General features: G+C 35.7%; 1 protein-coding gene across 3 annotated transcripts in view; it reads left to right on the top strand.

The window, feature by feature from the left end:
- Positions 1–21,683, top strand: part of XIRP2 (xin actin binding repeat containing 2) — a 71,961-nt gene that overhangs the window by 29,628 nt on the left and 20,650 nt on the right. For all 3 annotated transcript variants that reach the window (XM_004464375.3, XM_071216314.1, XM_012527501.3), the window contains 2 exons: positions 20,448–20,558; positions 20,947–21,013. In XM_004464375.3, coding sequence (XP_004464432.2) covers positions 20,448–20,558; positions 20,947–21,013 — 178 coding nt within the window. The remainder of the gene's footprint in view (positions 1–20,447; positions 20,559–20,946; positions 21,014–21,683) is intronic.

Below are 21,683 nucleotides of genomic sequence, written 5' to 3'. Positions count from 1 at the left end.
TCCCCTAGGTTCTCGGCTATGTTACATAAAAGCATTTAAGAATGTGCTGGTTTAGTTAGGCCAGTAGTTTATTGAGGAAATGGGAGAAAATAACAGATTACGAATCCCACGAAATAGGTATGGACTGTGTCCGGGCAATTTGGCTTGTGGGATTACCTTTATTAAGCTATTAATTATTCCTTCTCTTGCTACTGCGCAGGGGAGGCGCCCCAGCTGTTTGCTGTTCTGACTGATTACCCCACCTGTCAGTTCCCCAGGGGGCCCAATCGTGAGGCCCCTTGAGGGTATCTGGGGCTTTCCCTTGACCCTGAACAGATATCGTTCCAATCTCATTCTAAATGGGGTTCTCATAGATGGGTTCTCGCCGGGTGCTCCTGGCAGGCAGCCTTCTTGATGGAGGAGATCTTTCCCTCAGGGCTTTCCAGGCAGGTTCCATGGCCAGGTGTTTCACAACCATGTTTTTCTGCCAGGCTCTTAGACTCATCTTCCCTTTTGCTAAACTAACCTGTCTCAGTTATCAAAGAAAACTAAGTGGATGCTGCGAAAATAAAATAAAACAAAAACATAAGCTCTTTACATTGTAGGTTATTATTATACGATATAACTATTGTTCATGAATGTCAAATATTAACTAACATGTGTGAAAATAATAGAAGTTTAAACACCTGCATGACTGTAGTAAATAAACTTTTGTGAACCTCACTTTCATTATCTACCTTTAGACATGTTCATAATACCTGATAATTCCATGAGGAAATAAAAAGCCTAAACCATAATGCAATGCAGTATAAATGCAATATAAAGGAGATTTTTTAAACAATAAACATGAGTGAATGGCATATATTGAATATCTACTTTATCTAGATGTCTGTATGGAAATGGAAAAATTACCATCTATACCTGCAAAAATGAAATGACTTTTTATGTATACTTTATTTCAACCTCAAAAAAATAACAGACAAAAATCAGCTTAGCAAATTATGGAAGCATTACTTTAAGAAATTCTGTCCAAGCACATTTATCTCATTTAATCCTACAAACAAGCTTGATAGTTTCTCCAGTGTTCAGAAAGATACATATATGACTTTTTAATTTATGATCTTCATTGGGAATTTGAGAAAAAGAAACAGTTATAAAGGGTGCAATGCAAAAATATGTTGTCTTAGACATTCACTTAAATTCTTAAAGCTATCTAAACGCATTCTAAAAATCAGTTCTTTTATCAGCAAGGATTGGAAGCAAGATGCTTGCTCGTACAGACAGTTAGTTAATTCTGTCCCTACCTAAGCTGTGGTGGGCCCTGATAGTGTTCTCAGTCTCTTTGCTTACTGAAAGTATTTGAGATTTATCCTTAGGGTAAATCTGCCCTTGGCCAAAAAATATACTGCTTTTGTTGATATATAGTGATTAATATTAATTTGGAAATCAAGTTTAATGAGAGTTAAAAGGAAAAAAAAACCTTTGTTTTGGATTTCTTACACTATTTATTGTCACAATTAGTAATAATTTTGTCAGATCTGATAACTAAGCCCAATATGCCTCTTTCTTCCCTAATGTATTGAAGTCAGATGTTTCAGGGCATTTAGCTGACCGTTTGTCAGAGAGGTCAGTCATTAGGCTAAACAAGTTTTAAAAATTAAGCTACCCCTGAGATTAAAGATGCTTTCTATTTGCTGATGGGTTGGAATGTGTTTTACATCTACTTAAAAAAGAGTTCTGGAATAGTAAAAAGGGGGTGAGGGGTAAGATATAGGGATGCTGGTTAGGCTAGAGATTTCAAACTATGTCCCATTTATATATTTTCACTTATATCTTGCTTTATGAATCTCTCTGTTCAGCAGTGAGCAGAATCACTACTAGCCTATGGGGTATCCTTATGTAAAATAGAAAATAGAGTCACCCTGGCAATTGGGATCAGCTTCTTAAAAGAATTTACCCTCACCCTCCCCTCTCCTTCCTGTTTTCTTACCCCTCTTCCTCACCTCTACCTCCCCCTCCTTCTTTATCAGTTCTATATAATTGGCATACCATAAAATTCACCCATTTTAAGTGTACAATTCAATATATTTATCCAGTTGTTCAGCCACCACCACAGTCTGATTTTACATTTCCAGCTCCCTAAAAGAAACCTTGTGCTACTGGCAATCTAGGACTTCTTTCTTTGTGTTACATTCTCACACTCAGGATCTGACTTTCATCTTTTCATGTGTATTTCTTCTCTGTTTTCTTTCCTCCGTTTTTATGCAATACTGAGGAATTCTTTGAATATTAATTGTGAAGTCCTGGAAGCATCTTCTATTCTGGATTTGCTGTTTTTCTTTTTAAGTGGCTTAAGCAGGGAAAGCAGATGGAGCTCCAAAGATTTTGAAAGTAATCAGTGCAATACGGTGGTTAGGTAATTGCTTTCATGTGAAAATTGCTGCACTGACTCCATGTCAAGAGTATAAAATATTCCTGACCTTTGCCCCCGGCCGCCAGCTCTGATGTGGACCAGTAGGGAGCTGCGTGACAGTATGTAGTCTTATGCTTACATCTGCTGTTGCAAAAAATTCCTAATGTAAACATTAGCACTCAGTGAGATTACGTGGATTTAGGACAATCCCTGGACAATTTTAGGTGGATAGAAAACATTTATTTGACATTGACAGATATAATCTGGCATCTCTGTGTTTTAGACTTTTAAAGGTGACCCTATAATTATTTTCTAGCAAATAAAGTATATTTTTATCAGCTAATTTGTCCATATTGTAGAGCATTTCTCATATAATTGCTTTAAACTTAACTTTAGCTTGCCACTATACACATAATTTTTCAAGGTTATAGAGTGCTTTTAACAACCCAGCCTAGATCTCCACCAACACACAAGTTCATGGTCAAAAGTGCATCCTTTTTTTTTTTTTTTAAAGATTTATTTTTATTTATTTAATTCCCCTCCCCTCCCCAGGTTGTCTGTTCTCTGTGTCTATTTGCTGCGTCTTGTTTCTTTGTCCGCTTCTGTTGTCGTCAGCGCACGGGAAGTGTGGGCGGCGCCATTCCTCGGCAGGCTGCTCCCTCCTCCTCGCTGGGCGGCTCTCCTTATGGGTGCACTCCTTGCGCGTGGGGCTCCCCTACGCGGGGGACACCCCTGTGTGGCATGGCACTCCTTGCGCGCATCAGCACTGCGCATGGGCCAGCTGCAAAAGTGCATCTTATATTGTCTTTTAATACTATGTTTTGCTTTAAACTTATGATTTTAGTTTAAATTAACCTTACTCAAAATGAGGCGATCTAGAGTAATAGTAGGCCTGCAGGCTCCATGTCAACAGCCTGTGTTGTAATCCCTTGAGTTAAACACTATCCTTTCCATAAAATGAGGCTAGAATGCAGGTTCATTTAAAGAATAAAATGAGATAGTCCATGTAGAGCTCTTAGTATAATGTGTGGCATATATTAATTGTTCAGTAAACAGCAGTTATTATCATAGTAGTATTGCCACTAGAACCAAGAGGAAGCATAATCAAGTGGTAATTATTCTCAAGATGAGTATGATTCAGAAACATTGTATGTACTTGTAAAAAGACAAAGAAAGGCCACATTGCTCTGGGCTTCACACCTTAGCTTTCCCTTTGTGTTTTTAGCTCTGGGAGACAGAATCATTTCCTAGGAACCCTGTAGGTAATTACAGACTAGTTTAAAATGAGCATGCAGTATATTCTTTAACCCATGTTGTTCTGGAGTAGCCAGTAACTTTAATGCAGATTTTAAAAATTATAATAACTGGTCTTTTTGGAGGAAAATGTGCTTAACACTGTATCTAAGAAGTGAGGAGATAAGCCGTATTTCTCAGAATGTTGAAGAGAGGAATATACATAAAATATTATTTAAACAAGTACGTTATAGCCCTAGGATGCCATTTGGAGTAAAAGTTTGTTTTTTAAGTGGGAACTAATGAATAGCATAGCGTTTGCTTTTGAAGCTTACTTTATTCACAGGATTGTGGCAAGATGTACTAGGAGGAAAATAATGTAATTAATACATGAATTGACTCAGGCAGGAGAGAAAAGCTGCGTAAATAATTAAGGGAAAATAAAGAAGAGTTGAGGGGGTTGGTGTTTGTTATTGTTTCTTCCAGTATTGTAGATTCTGAGAATGTTTTAGTTGATGTATGGAAAGGAAAGTATTTGTAAGGGGAAGAAAATACTTCATGACATTTTCTGATTTGTGCAGTTGGAACAATGACAACAAAGTTCTACAATTGATTTAAAATATAGGAAGTGTTTATTCAACATTAAGTGCATTTGTAAGAATACTAAGAAATAAGGGTCATTATTTTCCAGGGAACTATTTCTTTTCATTTGACGTAGGCAAGGGACTCATCCTAGCCTTTTTCCCATAGGCCAGAGTATATGCTTGTACCTTCCACAAGCCCAGCGATCAGGCACTGGTCCTAGTGTGTGCAGGGTGCGAATGGGCCTCTAGTAAAATGTAAGAGAGAATTAGGACAAACTTTTATCTTAAAGGAGTTCAAAAGTAAGGCTCATAGATAGAGTGGACTAAGTCTTTATTCTGTTAAAAATTAAATCTCTAATAATAATTCTTCCACCATTTTTCCCTTGCAAATCCAGACCCTTTAAACTGTTTTTCCTCTATAGCTTTTTCTCAGTACCTGTTGCTGAGTAGACTTTGGGGATGAAAAGAAAATAATAATATTAATTTTTTAATGCTGCCTTCAGAATCAGAAGACTAACAATTTACTACATAAAACACAACAGCCATGACCAATTACATAGCCTGCAGGACACATGAGGCTGGATTGCAGCTAGCTGGTTTAAGCAGAATTAAGTTGACTCAAGTTCACAAACCAGCTGGCATCTACTTTAATGACTCAGTTTTCCTTTCAGTTCTATAAGTAGAAATGCAAACTCGGATGCAGTTGTGGGTTGTACAAACCTATTTCACAAATAGACGTTTTTTTCCTCCACTGTTAAATTTGAAACAAGCTCTGCCATGCTCTCGAATGCCCTTTTCATTGTTGATTTTCTAACCTGTGCCTCTGCACTGCTGCCTGGCCACTTGCCAGCTGGTTATCTCTTGTTCCTCAGTTTCTGTCTCTGTCTCTCACTGTTCCCACTCACCTCTACCTTTCTATGGCTTGGTAGATCATGGCAGAATCCCGTACTCCTTTCTACAGAAATCAAAATGGTAGAATTACATTTTGTTGAAAATTCCTCACCCAAGTTGTGAAATAAATTAACTACATTTAGAATGACCTACAACAATGGCAAGAAAAACAAAAGCAAAAAACACAAGTAAAATCACCTGAACTTGTTCTGCTCAGGATGAAAGGTAGAAGTCCCTTCTTTGTCACAAGGGTGACAAACTATTCATTCTTTCCCTGCTTCCACAAAGGTCCACAGGAACTTGACCTATCTAGAAATGTACCACATGCCCCTTACCAAGACCCTACCATATGCCCCTACTCTAGGATTCTCTGGGTTGAGGAAGAGGGATGTCAGTGTGTCGCCACCTGCTGGTTCCCATGTCACTCTGGGCCTGAAGCAGGGCATCTTTTCATAGCCCCTGACCCAACACCTCCTACCCCACCCTGACTGGAAGGGATTTAGAATCAAATCACCATCTCTCTTAGGCTGGGGCATGGAGTCTCAGTGAAAGTCCTGGCTGTCCAAGCACTCAGGGAGGCAGTCTTAAACCTGGACTGTACACTAGAATCCCCTTGCAAGTGATTCTGATTTAATTGGTCAGGCTTGTCATCTGGGGATCAGGGAATTTTCTAGCTTTCCAGGTGATTCTAATGTGCAGCAAGAACATGACAGAATTTATTATCCCAGAGTTGACCACCCGTCTTAGTTTCTGATGGAGGCCTGTCATCTGCCCACCCATTCTGTCTGCATTCTGTTAATAGGGCCTTTCTGCTTATATTCACATTTTTCTTGAGATGCCAACTGCATTCAAAGAATAAAACAAGGGAGTGTAGAGAATATAGAGGAAGCATGGGCTTCAAGAACTCATGTGGATTATAATAAACATCAATCGGCTAAACAACCATTTTACTGATACCACAAGCCCAGTTAACTCCTATACTATATAGTATTGAAATAGTGACTTTTTGCATATTATAAAGATCTAGCAGAATATTAAAAAATAAACTAAACCATAAACTAATTAAAGATCTATCAGTTAAAAACAAAATAAATAATTAGAACAATAAAATAAATAAGAAACAAAAATTTGTTTAGGCCACATTTATATACTGATAACTAAAATGGAGATTTAGCTCCTTATAAGTATGGCATGTTTCTACTTTTAAAAGTAGAGTTTCATAGGATTATATAAGCTATACTCCTGGTACCTCTTATGTCTTTACATTCGGTGTTTTTATGCAAATAGTATTAGTGTCTCAGTGATACAGTATATCACTTAACTGAAAAATGATAAACCTTTTAGATTATGTAACAACATACTCTTGGGCACTTGGCCATTTATATAACTGAACCGATATGTGCAGTCTTCCCCGGGATGCAAGGTGTGCCCATAAAGTAAAGTAAGACTGTCTTCCATGATCCAGTAACATCACTCACATTACTTTATAGCCATGCACTAACCTTCAGCCTCTGCTGTCCACCCCAAAAGTTGATGGTAATTGCTAACTGTCTACTGAGATGTGACCGTAAAGTCTCAGTCATGGTCCCTGTGCAACTTGCATTTGTGGCTTCTTCCTGCAGAACCTGTCAGGCATATGAGTTATCCCGCCAGTGCATAGAGGGATTCAGTCCTCCCTCCTGTGTGGAAATGCTGCAGGCCATGGCAGTCATAGGTATAAAAGGAAACTCATTCCAGTCCCCATACTGTGAAGACATGGGCAAAATGTTTGCCCAAGTCTTTGTGGAAATCATATCTTATTGGTGAAATAATGTATTATTTACAGTGTGTAGATTGAGCCTGGGTTACTTTACTGTGCTGAAAAAAAACAAATGAACTAACTTATATGCCTGGTGGCTTGGAGGGTTTAGAAATATTAACATATGGAGGGGCTCGAGCACTGTTTCTTATGGAGTCGGGGCCTCAGTGGATAGTAAAAGTGTCCAGAAATAAGACTGACTTGCAATCTCAGATTCAAGTGCTTTTGAAAAATCCTGAATTGATTGCTTTTCTTTCCATGATTCATCTTACTCTTCCTCCAAAATACAATTTGTAGAAACAAAGATTACCCCAATTATTGGAGAACCACTAACACAACTCCTCTTCTTCTTAATGGTTCTGTGGCTCTTCTGTTTCTGCAAACCTATTTGTTCTTATTAAACCTATTTTCAACTCCCTTTACCAAAGATAGGTGCACTTCCACATATACCCTTCACTCCTTTAAAGTAAAATAAATTAGGACTGTATTAGGAAAAAGGGCCCCAAATTTTTGAGAGAGTGACACCTGGACCCTTTCCCTAAAGACACAAGATCACTACCATCTTAGTTTGCCTGAGCTGCTGTCACAGATGCCACACAATGGGCTGGCTTCAATATTAGGAATGTATTGTCTCATAGATTTGAGGTTAGGAGAAGTCCAAAAGCAAGATATCAGCGAGGTTTACTTTCTCCCTGAAGACTGTGACATTCTGATTCTGGCTGCCAGTGGTTCTTTTGATTCCTTGACTTATATCTCTGCCTCCTGTCACATGAAGATGTCCTCTTCTCTCCGGTGTCTGCAACTCCTGGTCCCCTTTATAAAGCCTCCAGTAATCCGTACAAATAAAACTAACGTCTTCATGTGTTCCTCTTTACAATGGATTCACACCCACAGGGATGAAGATTAAGATTAAGGGCATGTTCTTGTTGGGGTACATAATCCCACTTATCACAACAACAGAGAGTTTCATATATCTCTGCTTGAACAAGTGCTCTTTAAAAGTATTTGATGATAATAAAGATGCCAAATATAGATCTTCTGACATAATGGAGTTTTATGTCCTCTTTTATGGGAGGGCTGGAAATTTTGAATAGAATAAAGATGTTTGAGTAGCCCTTACTTTAATCTGAAGTCTCATATTATTTTAGAAATACAAATGTGCTTTTTATATTATTCCATTTAACAGAATTCTCAAATATACAGACAATATTTTCTAATTTGCTAATTAAATTTATTTTATATGTTATAATGCGATGGCAATCAGTACAATTTTAAGTTCTTAGTTTTTGCTAGTTTGTGAGGAGCAAGGAAAATTATAACCACAAAAGAAACCATAACTATTATAGAATCATTATGCTTGTGGAACTTAGTGAAATCTGCAAAATGCTTTTTTCCACTCAGTTACTTTTATGAGAATGGAAAGCACTTGACATTGAAGGACACCGTTAGCTTTTTCTCTCTTCTGGGTCTGCATTTCTCAAAATAAATCCATCCTCGTGGATCTTTGAAAAGGTTAATTTAAGTCAAGCTTCTCTATTCTTTCACATTTTCATTTATTTATTAATTTGCATAATTACCAACACACTAACATGCTAAAAATAAAACCTGGAAGAACAAAAGACCTGAGAAAAATAAAAGGCATTAAGAGGTTCTGTCCTTAACCACCATTCTATAGCTAAAATACGTTTGGGAAAGTTTTTGTTTTTTCCAATATCCTTTGCAAATTGCAGTGTCACAGACCAAAGAGTAAGATTCCAACTTCTTCCAACAGTCTTTTCTTAGATTTATTCTTTATCCCTCTCTGACCTGTGGATACATAAGAATGGTAAGGAGCAAGTTATCCCTCAACCCTGTAGGAATGAATGGGGGCTTCTTCATTTCCCACCCAATCAAGACTACTTGTGCATTTTTAATACCGTTCCCTGGATCAATACCGACAGGGAGAGCCATGAACTCAATCAAGCATCTTTATCCTCATGTAAATACTAGTGCCCTCTAGAGACATCAGTGCACCCTGCTGTGGCATTTGTCCTCAGAGTACAAATGACAATAATCTGATATTGTAATTAATAATATGGTATAATGTTTAGAAAAATTTGTAGGAAATTTGGAGGGTGTAGATGAAATCAGTATGTTAGGTTGGGATTCAATTTGTGCGCCTTTTATCATAAACATTTTGTTCCATCATTCTAAAAATATAAAGACTCCTAAAGTCATATTTTCTGTATAATAGAAAATATTAATAGGAGGAATAAATTCCTATTTTTCCAGTCCTTACATCACTACAAATTGAATTATGACAATGAGAAAGTGTACCATTAAGTCTGAGTATAGAAAATAGAGAAAGAAAACCAGGAATTTGAGGGGATTATTAAAAAATATGGACATAAGAATTATAGACACTACATACAGAGTTGTTCTTTCTAAATCATAATCACATGCAAATATACTTATTTCCTCCTGTGAAAAGTAGTGGTGAGACAGATAATATCATTTCACACAAATTGTGGGTTAAATTATTTTTAACTGAGTGGAAAAAAACATTTTGCTCAGTGAAATTCTCTTCTAATTGATCAAATATTTATCTTTTAGTATTTCATGGATGACTACATTTGAAAAGTTTTGGATACCTAACATTTCTTCTAACAAAGCCTGCTTCAATCTCATCTGCAGTAACCCATTATTATAAAATATACATGAAGTTTACATAAGGTCTGTGTGGTCTCCAAATGGACTGGTGTCCTGTCCTTTAAAGTGCACTGATATTGATATAATGTAATTGGAAGGAGAGTTCAGATCTAATCAGAATATGTCCTTAAATTTCATTTCATCTGATTTATTTTTATAAATCTTTAAGAGTTAAATGGCTCAATTTGTAACAGCTATTGAAGATTTTTTAATAAATAATGAAACTTTTGAATCATTTACTTAAAGCAAATTATCCTTTGTCTCCTTTTTCTTAAGAACTTCTTTCTAGTTTGAGGGAACCTGAAACTTTGGACATTAATTTTTGCATTTGTTGCATCTTTGCACTTGATGACGTGTGTTAAATTGCAGAAAAAGAAGTTTCACTAAATCATTAAAACTGAAAGAGGAGGTAAAATACTTAGCTACCTGATATGGTAGTGAAATAGATATTTATGCTGAAATAGCCAGTATTTTTTAAGAATTTATATATAATATTAAATTACTGGGCATGGATTAATATATGGAATCTTTTAAAGCATTTCATAATTCTGCAATTCTTCAGCTTCTTTAGCTACTCGAGGGCAGTTGCTCTCCTTCTCCCTTGGCCCAACTTTGAACACACTGTAGGTACATCAAAAATGCATGTAGAATAAATCACTTATTACCTTTCTGTATTAAAATATCTGCTTAAAAATTCTGATTGGGGGAAATGGATGTGGCTCAACCAATTGGACTCCTGCCTACCATATAGGAGGTTCAGGATTCGATGCCCAGGGCCTCCTGATGAGGGCAAGCTGGCCCACGTGGAGTGCTGACCCACATGAGAATATGCGGGGGAAAGCCACCCCATGCAGGAGTGCCGGCCAATGCTGAGAGCTGGCACAGCAAGATGACACAACAAGAGACACAGAGGAGAGAAAATAAGAAGACATAGCAGAACAGGGAGCCGAGGTGGTGCAAGAGAGTAATCGCCTCTCTCCCCCTCCAGAAGGTCCCAGGATCGGTTCCTGGAGCTGCCTAATGCGAGAATACAAGCAGACATAGAAGAACACACAGTAAATGGACACAGAGCAGAAAACGGGGGAAACGGGGTGGGAGGGGAGAGAAATAAATAAAAATAAATCTTTAAAAAATTCTGATTGGTGGGATTCTGGTTAATACCCTATATTCATTGCTGTCTATCCTAGTTTTAAAATAGGTAACACAATATTCTTCCCTCAACTCCTTTTACTAGTTAAATGCATATGTAATCAATGTATGGAATTCTAGAAAGGTAGACTTTTAGAGAAATTACTGGCTATTCATATTTTACTCAGATAGTTCCTGATGACAATAAGCCATCAATGGTAGCCCCTCCTGTCTCTTTCAGTGCTTTCCCCACCCACTAACACACAGTTTTCAGATGAGTATAATGAGCGAGACTGAAATTAGTTATGACATTTACCTTATTTCTCACTTGAGTTGATGACAAACTCCAATGATAACCCAATACTCTGTCACTCCAATCTCTTTCTACTCCCCATATTGGCTAGTACGTACATTCACCAGTGAAATTTTAGCTGATTGCGCTCATCAGTTTTCAAGACTTTTTCTTATTTTGAAGAAAATTCAAGTCATCAGCTTCATTTATTTCTAGTCAAAAAAAATAAATTACCCTGAAATGCTTTATTTGCACAGATAACCTTGTAATACTTAGATCAGAACCAAATCTGTTTTATTGTTCTTCCTTCTTGTTTGTATTTTATATAAGGAGTTAAAATGTCATTTCTCCCAGTGGAAAAGACTGATGACCATAAAGACTCAGAAGGATAGTGAAAAAAGGAGGCAGGTTTGAATGATAGTAACTGTTTACGGCACTCTCAGCAGGCAAATTACTGTTTCAAATTCTTCCTACATATATATGTATTGCCAACATATAAACCCAAATCAATTTTATGATGATACTTGTGTTTTTTATTATTATATATGCTATCAAAAATGAGTGCCACTCCTCTTCTTGTGTCTTTAACTGATTTTCATTTGGTTAAGAAGACCAAAGTATTAATGAATAATACATGTATCTTCTTAGCAGAGGCAATAGATGCTTGCAATCCTTTGTGATATCTGAATCTTCTTTACTTGGGAAACCCACCACCCAAATTGTTTCTCAACTAGGAGAATCTACAAATACCATGCCTTTACTCTCCTAGCCTTCCTTCTATCTGGCGTATGGCCTGTGAACTAGATTATACCAGTCAGACACCAGCAGTGCAGGATTTGAATAAGAATTATATTTTGCAGGGACCATGCAGAATTAATTTTGCTGGTGACTGGTGGTAGGGGATTAGATACATCCAATTTCAAGAAATAACTCCTATAGAAGCAGCATCTAGCATACAGCATTAATGCCGATGGCAGGAATGTGCCTAGTGCCCAATTGCAGCAGCAAAGGTGCATTCACCAGACAGGTAGACAGCACTATTTGGACACTGTTGCTGGCTACAAAACTTCTAAGTTTTGTTTCTTGGTCTTCTGGAAATTCTCTGACACACACCCCCACCCCCCTTCACCACCCAACATCTCTTCAATAAGCTCCCTTTTCTGTTTATATCAGTCAGACTTAATACTTTGAAATTGGGAGCTGTGACTGATAAAAGGATAAATAATCCAAAATCTTACCTTTCTTTATTGTCTAGATGGGAGTCATACAATAATACCTTTTAGGAACAGACTAAGTGTGGAAAGAATTATATAATAATAGATTTATTCACTACAAACTGACTGTTCCCTAGGTATCAATTCATGAAAGACAAAGCATAGAAAACATGTCATAAAACGAGTCTCTGATTCTGCCCATACAGAATATTTTCATATCTCTGGGACCAGATTTGGTTTGGAAGAGACATTACATGTTCAGGTTCCATTTTACTTATTTTTCTACGCATAAACCCACTGAGTCCACTATTTGCTGTGGAGAAAATGTTACACATTGAGACCTCCATCTTCTTTAATTTCAAGCGTAATTTAACAATGAAATTCTCTGGTAAAAATGGTTGACATGGACAACATACTTTCTTTTTTTTTTTTTAAAGATTTATTTATTTATTTATTCCTCTTCCCTCCCCCCACCCAAGCTGTCTGTTCTCTGTGTCTATTTGCTGCGTCTTCTTTGTTGGCTTCTGTTGTCATCAGCGGCAAGGGAATCTGTGTTTCTTTTGTTGTGTCATCTTGTTGTGTCAGCTCTCCGTGTGGGCGGCGCCATTCCTGGGCAGGCTGCACTTTCTTTCACACTGGGTGGCTCTCCGTACGGGGCACACTCCTTGTGCATGGGGCTCCCTTACGCAGGGTACACCCCTGCATGGCAGGGCACTCCTTGCATGCATCAGCACTGCGCATGGGCCAGCTCCACACGGGTCAAGGAGGCCCGGGGTTTGAACCGCGAACTTCCCATGTGGTCATCGGACACCCTAACCACTGGGCCAAATCTGCCACCATGACAACGTACTTTCATTCCATTTCTTTTTTTTCCCCTTGCCTTACTTTGCCTACTACTGTATCCTGTGTTATTAGAAAATGTCTGACACAGAGTGTGTAATAAATATTTGTATTTGTTAAATAAAGAGAGCAAAACTAATGTAGCACTTACTATGAATCAGATACTTTACATATATTAACTTATTTCTACTAACCACAACCTTTTGAGGTAGCACTGTTATTATGCCCATTTTCTGGACACTGAAGACATTGACACATTGAGATTTTAAGTAATTTACCAAAGACAGTTCAGGAAATGTGATTCTAATCTATGTAGGTTGGTTCCAGAGTCTGTGCCTTGTATATTTATCTATTATTTTTTTTATATATAACCAGTGGTCATTAAGCATCCACCAGATGTCAGGCACAAAAGATTCAGTGATGAGTATGACATTATTTTTGCATTCAAGGAGCTCATTCTATAAGTAAGTCAGACATGTAACAAATAATAATAAATGCAATATGGTAAAGTTTATGATAGAAAATATAAATGAGGTTCATTGGGACACAAGGAGGTTGTGATAAACTTTCTTTTGGATGAGGAAAGGTCAAGGAGAACATCTGAGGGTGGAGAACTGAGTTAATTTTACATGTATATAGAATTGCATACCAGGCAAAGGGAACAACCTATGCAAAATGTAAAAAGCATGATATATTTTTGAATACAGTGAGGAATAATTGAACCATGAAGCTGGCAATGGAGGCAAATGCCAGACAATAGAGAAAATTATATGCTATGTTAAAGAATTTTTACTTTAAGGCAATCAAGAGCCATTGAAGAATTTTAAACAGGAGAGTAAGATGAATATATTTATGTACTCTAGGAAGATTATTCTGGCTGTATTGAATTGAAATAAAAGGGGTCAAGGTAAGATGGATGAAGACAAGTTAGGAGACTTTTGAAATGGTCCAGATTTAATATATGAATGCTTAAATGAGTCAGGAGGTCTAGGGTGAAGAGCGATTGACTCAGGGATATTTAAACATAGACTTGGCAGAGCTTAGTAATCGAGTGAATATTGTCAGGATAGGGATAGTAATGAAGAGGTAGAATGCGTCTAGTCTCTATTTTGGTTTGTATTAATTAAGATGAGATACATGTTATATCTTGCCTTTTTTCTTTAAAATATTTGTTTCTTTTTGCAAGCTTTTATCTGTAATCTCGCTATTCTTTGAAACTCTAAGTTCACGCTCCTCTGTTGTACTTTTATGTTTTATTTATCTCACTGCCTCTTTGGTTATAAGAGGTTCTGTATCTATGTTGGACTGAAACAGTATGTATATATATACAGATAAATAGATATCTTTAACATACATCTGCATTTAACATACACCTAGAAGCCATCTGTTACTGCCAATTCAATGCTTTTACGTTACCTGCTTTTTCAGTTTGCCAAATAAGTATTATTTATATGACTAATAGGCTTGATGGCTCAGTTGAGAGTACAACTTTTATATATTATTTTTTATGAGCATTCTACAGTTTTTGGATTCTGGAATATCGCTCTATACATATCACTTTTAGGGAAGAAGAGGACAGTCAGTTCTGGTGGCTAAAGCTGGCTTTGCTAATTCAGAGTCCTTCTTTTGTGAAGGTAAAAATTGCTTTTTTAAATAAAAATATTTTGATTTAAAAAGTTTAAATTTTGTACTTTAGAGCTAAATATGACCAAAGCATAATTGTTTGGAGTCGAGACAGAGTTAAAATTAGTTGACTCATAACACTGCTCTCAGAGATTAGTGCACTACACCTGTATAATTCATACATCTGTATATATTTGGAATTCTTATCTTAAGGGAATTCCAAGCTAACTGGGCCTTTTGTATGACATTAAATATATACACAGGTATATATTCTAAGATATTGTCTGTATACATATGTGTGTGTTCAGATGAGAGAGAGAGAAATAATAGAATTATAGAAGTCTTTATTAAAAAATAGTGACAGTGCCTAGCATAATGTCATACAAGTAGCTGGTGCTTAATAGTTGTTGTTGAACAAATAAATGCACAAGTGAGGCTACATAAGGTCACTTATGATTAGGGATACAGTGTTTTCAAAGGAAAAGCTGACCCTTTTAAAATTTTTAAAAAATGCTTGGCAGTTTCTTAGGATTCAATAGTCCAGCTAGTTCACTACCAAAGCTTTAGGCAGGCTACTATTGAGCCAAGTAACCTGGAGGCATATTCTGGGTATATTGAGTCATGAAAAAAAATTGCAGGCCTGTGCAATTGTCTTTACTCTTCTTCCCTCTTAAATATTTTCCTGTTTACATTAATTGAAATTGATTATAAAACTTTGCCTTTCATTGTCATCATAAATATTGCAACCTAAAATTTTGATGTCATAGTAATTCTGCTCAATGTATTCAGCAGCTGTTTCTACATGGTGCTTGACAATATGCCCAATTTATCAAGTCAATGAATAATAACAAATTCACTTTAAAAAGAGCATATAAACTAGTTTGTTTAGCATAACAAAGATCTCTTTATACGAAGGCTACTTGAAAATACATTCTTCTATTTTGAAAGGTTCTTTACATTTGCGTACGTAACTGTTGCCTTTGTTTACTTGGTACAGAATTCTCCTCCCTCTAATGATGCCAGCTGCCCTTCACAGCACCACAGCACTTTCCACAGATGTTTTGATCACTTGCAATATTGCAATATTATCAAAAGTCCTCCTTCTGAATGAACTTGGTACAGAGATTGATTTATTACTGTTATACACATAATATTCAGTAACTCTACATCCCAATTATGAAAATGTTCAGTATTAAAGACTTTCATCAGAAATGCCAAAAACATAGTCATAGGAACTATGTGAAGAATCTAGAGTCTCAAGTTTTATTTTTAAAGCAGGTTAAATTATAAAATTTTCACACTTCTAAAAAAATGAAAGAGACTATTTGCTACTTAATTCACTCCTTGATATTTTATTGAACATCTACTGGATACTAGGGGAGCTAACCATTGAGATTTGAAAATGAATGACTCAGCTCAGAGTTGTGTTGAAGGAGAGCATGGCATTAGCAAATGATAGCTGTGAAATGTGATAGGTATCATAACAGAGGTGTGTGCTGATGGTTATAGGAAAACAACAATATTAAATTAAACAGAAAGAGCTAACTCACTCTAAAAATGTCAGGAAAAGTTTCAAAGAAAATAAATTTGGAACCAAGCCTTCGAAAGGTAATATTGAATATGGAAAAAGCCTTAACATGAAGCTCAAATTATTGGGATGTCAGATTGTATACTGTAATTTTTAGCTTAAATTTTAAAAATAGACAAATCTTAGGGCAAAACAAAAAAGTTTCAATTTGAATATATCCAAATCCAGACAAACACAATGTATCAACCACAAACTTTTATACTCATCATTTAAAAAAAGAACAGCTTATTCTCTCAAACCTTGAATCTGTTGACATTTTTGCTAATGTAAGTAACACATTTTTGGTATTGTTTATGCCTGTTTGACGAAGATAGATATAGCATTAATATATCATAACCTTTTCTGGTTTTGTTAAAATAGATATTACTGATAGGTAAACTTAAATATTACTGGTATTAATTATGAGCCTCTATTTTCTGCCCTGTGGTGGAAAGCCTACTATTTTGTCTACTTCGGTGGAAAATCTTCTACTTTTTTCCACTCTGGTGAAAAATCTACTATTCTGCCAGAATTTCCTTGGATTTTTTTTTCTATATGGTACACTTCTAAAATAATAATAGTGAATCACCATAAGAGTCTGTCCTTTTCTTTCCTTATTCATTGCACTAGAATGAGTTTGTATATTTATTGGTACAAGTTTCTCTCTTCTATAATTGTGATAACAATGACAAATTGAATAAGCAGAATATGAACTCTTTCCTGTGCTGGATGATTTGTATATCAACAGTAGATTTTGGTAATAGTTGGCTAATATATGAGATGACATCAGATTGGTGTGAGCTATACAAACATCATAATAGTGCTTATACTTGTATCACATTTTCTCCTTTAGATTCCAAGGGTATAGAACATATATTACCTCTTTCTCTTTCTTCTAATGTTTGCATTAGATGAGAAAACTGGATTTAAATGTGATTTAGTGACATCCAAAATTTCATCATAGCTGGTAGGGAAAGGAATTAATACTAATCCCCTTTCCTAACTCCTGGTTAGGCCACCTGGAAACATAGCAGCATTTTGTCTCTAACAGCTTGGTCTATATTTGAGTTTAGTTTTCTGGTACCAATTTCATGGATCGTGTTGTGTGAGTTTATATGTAGTGTTCTGGCCAGAATTCTTTATTATATTTTATTTGTGTAACTTCATTTCTTCCTGAGCATTATCATGATCCATCCTTTTACCTAACCCTACACTCTGTATAGACTCTTGCAAATGGAAAGAACGAAAGATGCAAAGACCTAACTAGACCATTTTCAAAATATGAAACATAGTAAATAACAGAAATAAAATCTTGTAATATTTTAAGACATTTCATGTAAGTTACAGCAGGAGGGGGTGGTAAAATTCATGCATTGATGCTAACACACGAAACTAGTGTAGCAATTACAGTTCTATTTAGTAATAGCAAATAATTGCTGAAGTTGAAACTTACAACTCTAAACTCAATTTATGTAACTTGTACTGCTCCTGTTGTATCATAACCCACAAGAAAATATCTTTAGAGCTGATAGGCATGGTTTGTTTTTACTCAAGTGTAATTATAAAGTGTTTGACCCCAGAAAATTATAATTAAATTTTTTTTCATTTTTCTATTCCTAATACTTTCCATTTTTCTTTCTCAACACATATTCATATCATTAATGCTATTCTTTAAGTATGACATTTGGTGGCAGATATTACAAACTCAAATTTCTATGGATACCAGACAGGTATTTTTAAAACGTCAATTCCGTGTTAAATAGTAGTGAGTGATGGGAACTGTGGCCAACTAGAGAGTATCTGGCCCAACTACAAAGGCCTGCCACTTCTCAGGTACAACTGTCTACAGCCATGTTGGAATACAAATCCTGCATTACCCATTTCAAGAACAGGTAAAAATCTTGATTTGTGAATGTATTAACTAATTCAAACCTTTAAAAACACTTTATGGAACAAGTAAAGTCTGATTCTAGGTCCACAGTTCTAGGATCTCTGGGCAGAAGCATTGATCTGTAAGAATGATCATGGTGCCCCACAAAAGGAATTTTGGTGTACTGGTCAGATTGCCAGTTTTCTTTGCTATTCACTTTCCATTTAATAACTACATCCTTATTTCCTCAATGTGTGCATAGGGAAACCATGGAATATTCCCATTATATCCATATGTATGAAAATACATCACAGATAAAGAGACTTGTCATGCAAAGAGTTGTTATTTGTGCCCATGCATGTTTTTCTGTCTTCAGTCCTCAATGATTGATTTGATGCTTCCAGCCTGATTCTAAAAGTAGCCTTAAATAAAATTTGATTACACAAAACATTTTTTATTCAGACTTCTGATTCTTTGAACTTAAAGGGTATGGATTATTTATTTTCTATAATTCCTCATTAAAAAGTAAAGTACATATCTTATTCATTGTTTTATCCCCAGTTCCTGGTACATTCCCAGGCAAATAGAAGGTTGAATGAAATGGATTTATTAATAGAAGCTTGCTGTTTTGTTAATTCATTGATTCATTCATCATTCATTCATTCTTTCAGTGCAATTTTATTTAGAAATGCTTGGCCCATTCACTGTGGCTGGGAAACTATTCTGAAAATGCTTTTTATTGGTCTTAAATTTAATGATCTCATTATATCTAACATTTTAAAATGTAAACCTACATTAGCCTTCAGTACTCTGAGGGACTTTTGAGAGAGTATCAACTTTTTTCTTAATTCCCTTTGCTGGAAAAAGTGTAATAAAATCAAATCATACTATACATTGCTAGGTAAATATCTGACTGCCCTCTGGGTTAATCATAAATTGAACCCTGTATAATAAATACCCTAGGGGAAAAAAGTCACATATTAATAATACAAGTCAATTAGCAATAAAAATCACAGGTCAATTTTCATGAATTAATTTTAAACTTATTCTTGGTATTTAATTTATTGCAAAATTAATTTAGTGCTCCTATTTAATGAATAATAATGCGTCTTTGTTCATTTGACTCTTTGCTACTAAGACAAAGTTAAAAAAATCATATATCAAAAAGAGTATTATTCTGTCACAAAGATATCAAGATTAATGTCAAAACCCAACTTCAAGCAAAGTGCAAATGCATACTTTCTAGTATAGAGTCAGTCATCTGTATCTTTATTTTATGTTTAGATTTTTAGCTGTATGCCAGCTACTTTGTCACATCAATCATTTATTGCATTATATAGTAAAATATGGGATGGGTCACCAAAATTAATGGGAATTCCAAGCTTCCAATTCAGCCAGGATCACCTGTGATAACTTAACCAAACTTAAAGGTAACCTCATGGTTGAAGATAGGGAGATAAACACTAACATAATATAGTCTGTTTATTTTAATGATTATATTTAATATTTATATTCTTCAACTGAACTCTGGATGTGTCATCAAGCTGGATGAGCAATTTGAAGCTAAAATGTCATTGTGCAACATGAAATTTTGATTAATAAGCAATGAAGTATATACCTTTTCCATCATGGAATTGCACTTTCTTTTTTGAGGGTCATCTTTCTCATATTGGGCACAAGATGCATTATTAACATTTGTTTCTAACAGAGCATGGTAGACAGAATAATGGCCCTGCAAAGATATCTGTCCGAACAGGTGAGTATGTTAGGTTACATAGCAAAGGGGAATTAAGATTACAGATGGAATTAAGGTTGCTAATCAGCTGATTTTATAAAAGGAGATTATCCTGGATACCACTGGTCCAATGTAATCAAAAGGATGCTTAAAAGTAGAAGAGAGAAATAGAAGTTAGTGAGATGGCAGCCTGAAAAGAACTCAGCACGATTTTTCTACCTTTCAAGATGGAAAAAGGGGACTCTGAGCCAAGGAAAGGGGGAAGCTGCTAGAAGCTGCAAAGGCAAAGGAACAGATTCTCTCTTAGAGTCTCCATAAAGGAATGCAAAGCCTGCTGACATCTTGATTGTAGCCCAGCGAGAGTCATTTCAGACTTCTGACTTACAAAATACAAAATAATGAACATGTGTTGTTTTAGGCAACTAAGTTTGTGGTAATTTGTTAGAACAACAATAGAAAACTAGTACACTGAGAAACCTTATTTTTTTCCAGAAGCCTCTGCTACTGAAATTGCATTAATCAATAAAGTTTTTTTAAAAATCAGACTTTTCCTAAGGCATTATCTTCTTTATTTATTTACCTGTCTTTTCAGGAGGTTATTGGTGAGAGCCAGATTGACATTTCAAGAAGCAGCCAGGAAATGGAAAGAAGTAAACAAGAAGCTTCCAAAGCACATGAAATTGATGTTCTTAGAACAGAAATGGTAACTACTTAGAAAGATAAAAACTTTCCAAATAGTTTCTGAAAAGTGTGTGGAAATTCTGACTCTGTTGCTAGCATTTGCTTTTATTATCCTTTATGTATGCAGCACCAATAAGTATCAGTGTCTCTTTACTCACTTTGGAGTTGGCATTCTTTGAAAAATAAAACTGGTACCCTAATATATTATCAAATGTTGGGTGTCAATTCAAATCTGTTCTATTATGGCATAAGCCCATGCATTAATAATAAGTGATAGTGGCTTAATTATTATTCCTCAATGTGTACTGATGCCTTCGATAAAAATCACTATAAAATGAATATTGTTTGTAGTATTGAAATAATTCACTTCTTAAAAACAATTATTTATTTAAAATTACCTTTAAACACAGATCTCTCATCTTGGAAAGCATGCCCAGGAAATAAATCAAGCTTCTCATCAATATGTACAAGAAACAGGTAAGAGTCTGCTTTCTATTTTGGTTTTATTATTTGGTCCCAATTTAACTTTCTCCTATTGATGCATCTTAATTTGAATGAATGACTTGCAAAGCATACCCCTCCTCAGTTAGAAGCTTTAGTAAATATGACCCAGGGTACCAAAGGGGATGAGATGGTTTTTCTATATATAATTATGTTTCTGCATGTGGTAATAGATAAAATAAGCTTCTAAAAGAGTTAATCGCCATCAGGCCTAGGATGTATTCATCCTAAAGCCTAGAAAACTATAAGTTGGCCACCTATATTGTTTTGTTGCCACGAGGACCTTGAATAAAACTTGAAGTTTATCAAGCACCCTGAGAATAGAATTGTTGCCTGGACTGTATTACTTTTAATAATAGTTTTAAGCATTAATAAATCTAGTGTTCGAAGCTGCAGATCTGAGATTAGACTGTGGGAAAATGTGTGCAGATTTGTATAAGAGAGGCATAGTTTGCCTTGTCAATAAAAGGGGAATGAGAAGTTATGCTGCCCTCTTAAGAACTAGAAGGGAAGATTTAAGCCAATGCTAACTAAAACGTTACTTGACAAGATCTATGTTGAAGTTTTATTGCTTAAGAAAGTAGATCTTCCTTCTCTGTTCTGCTCTGTTCTAGGCTTTTCTTGTAGAATATTTTTCCCTGAGCAT

This window comes from Dasypus novemcinctus, chromosome 7 (assembly GCF_030445035.2).
Source record: "Dasypus novemcinctus isolate mDasNov1 chromosome 7, mDasNov1.1.hap2, whole genome shotgun sequence".
Lineage (NCBI taxonomy): Eukaryota > Metazoa > Chordata > Mammalia > Cingulata > Dasypodidae > Dasypus > Dasypus novemcinctus.
Note: the sequence above shows the minus strand (reverse complement) of the source record. Positions and strands in the feature narration are given on the sequence as shown.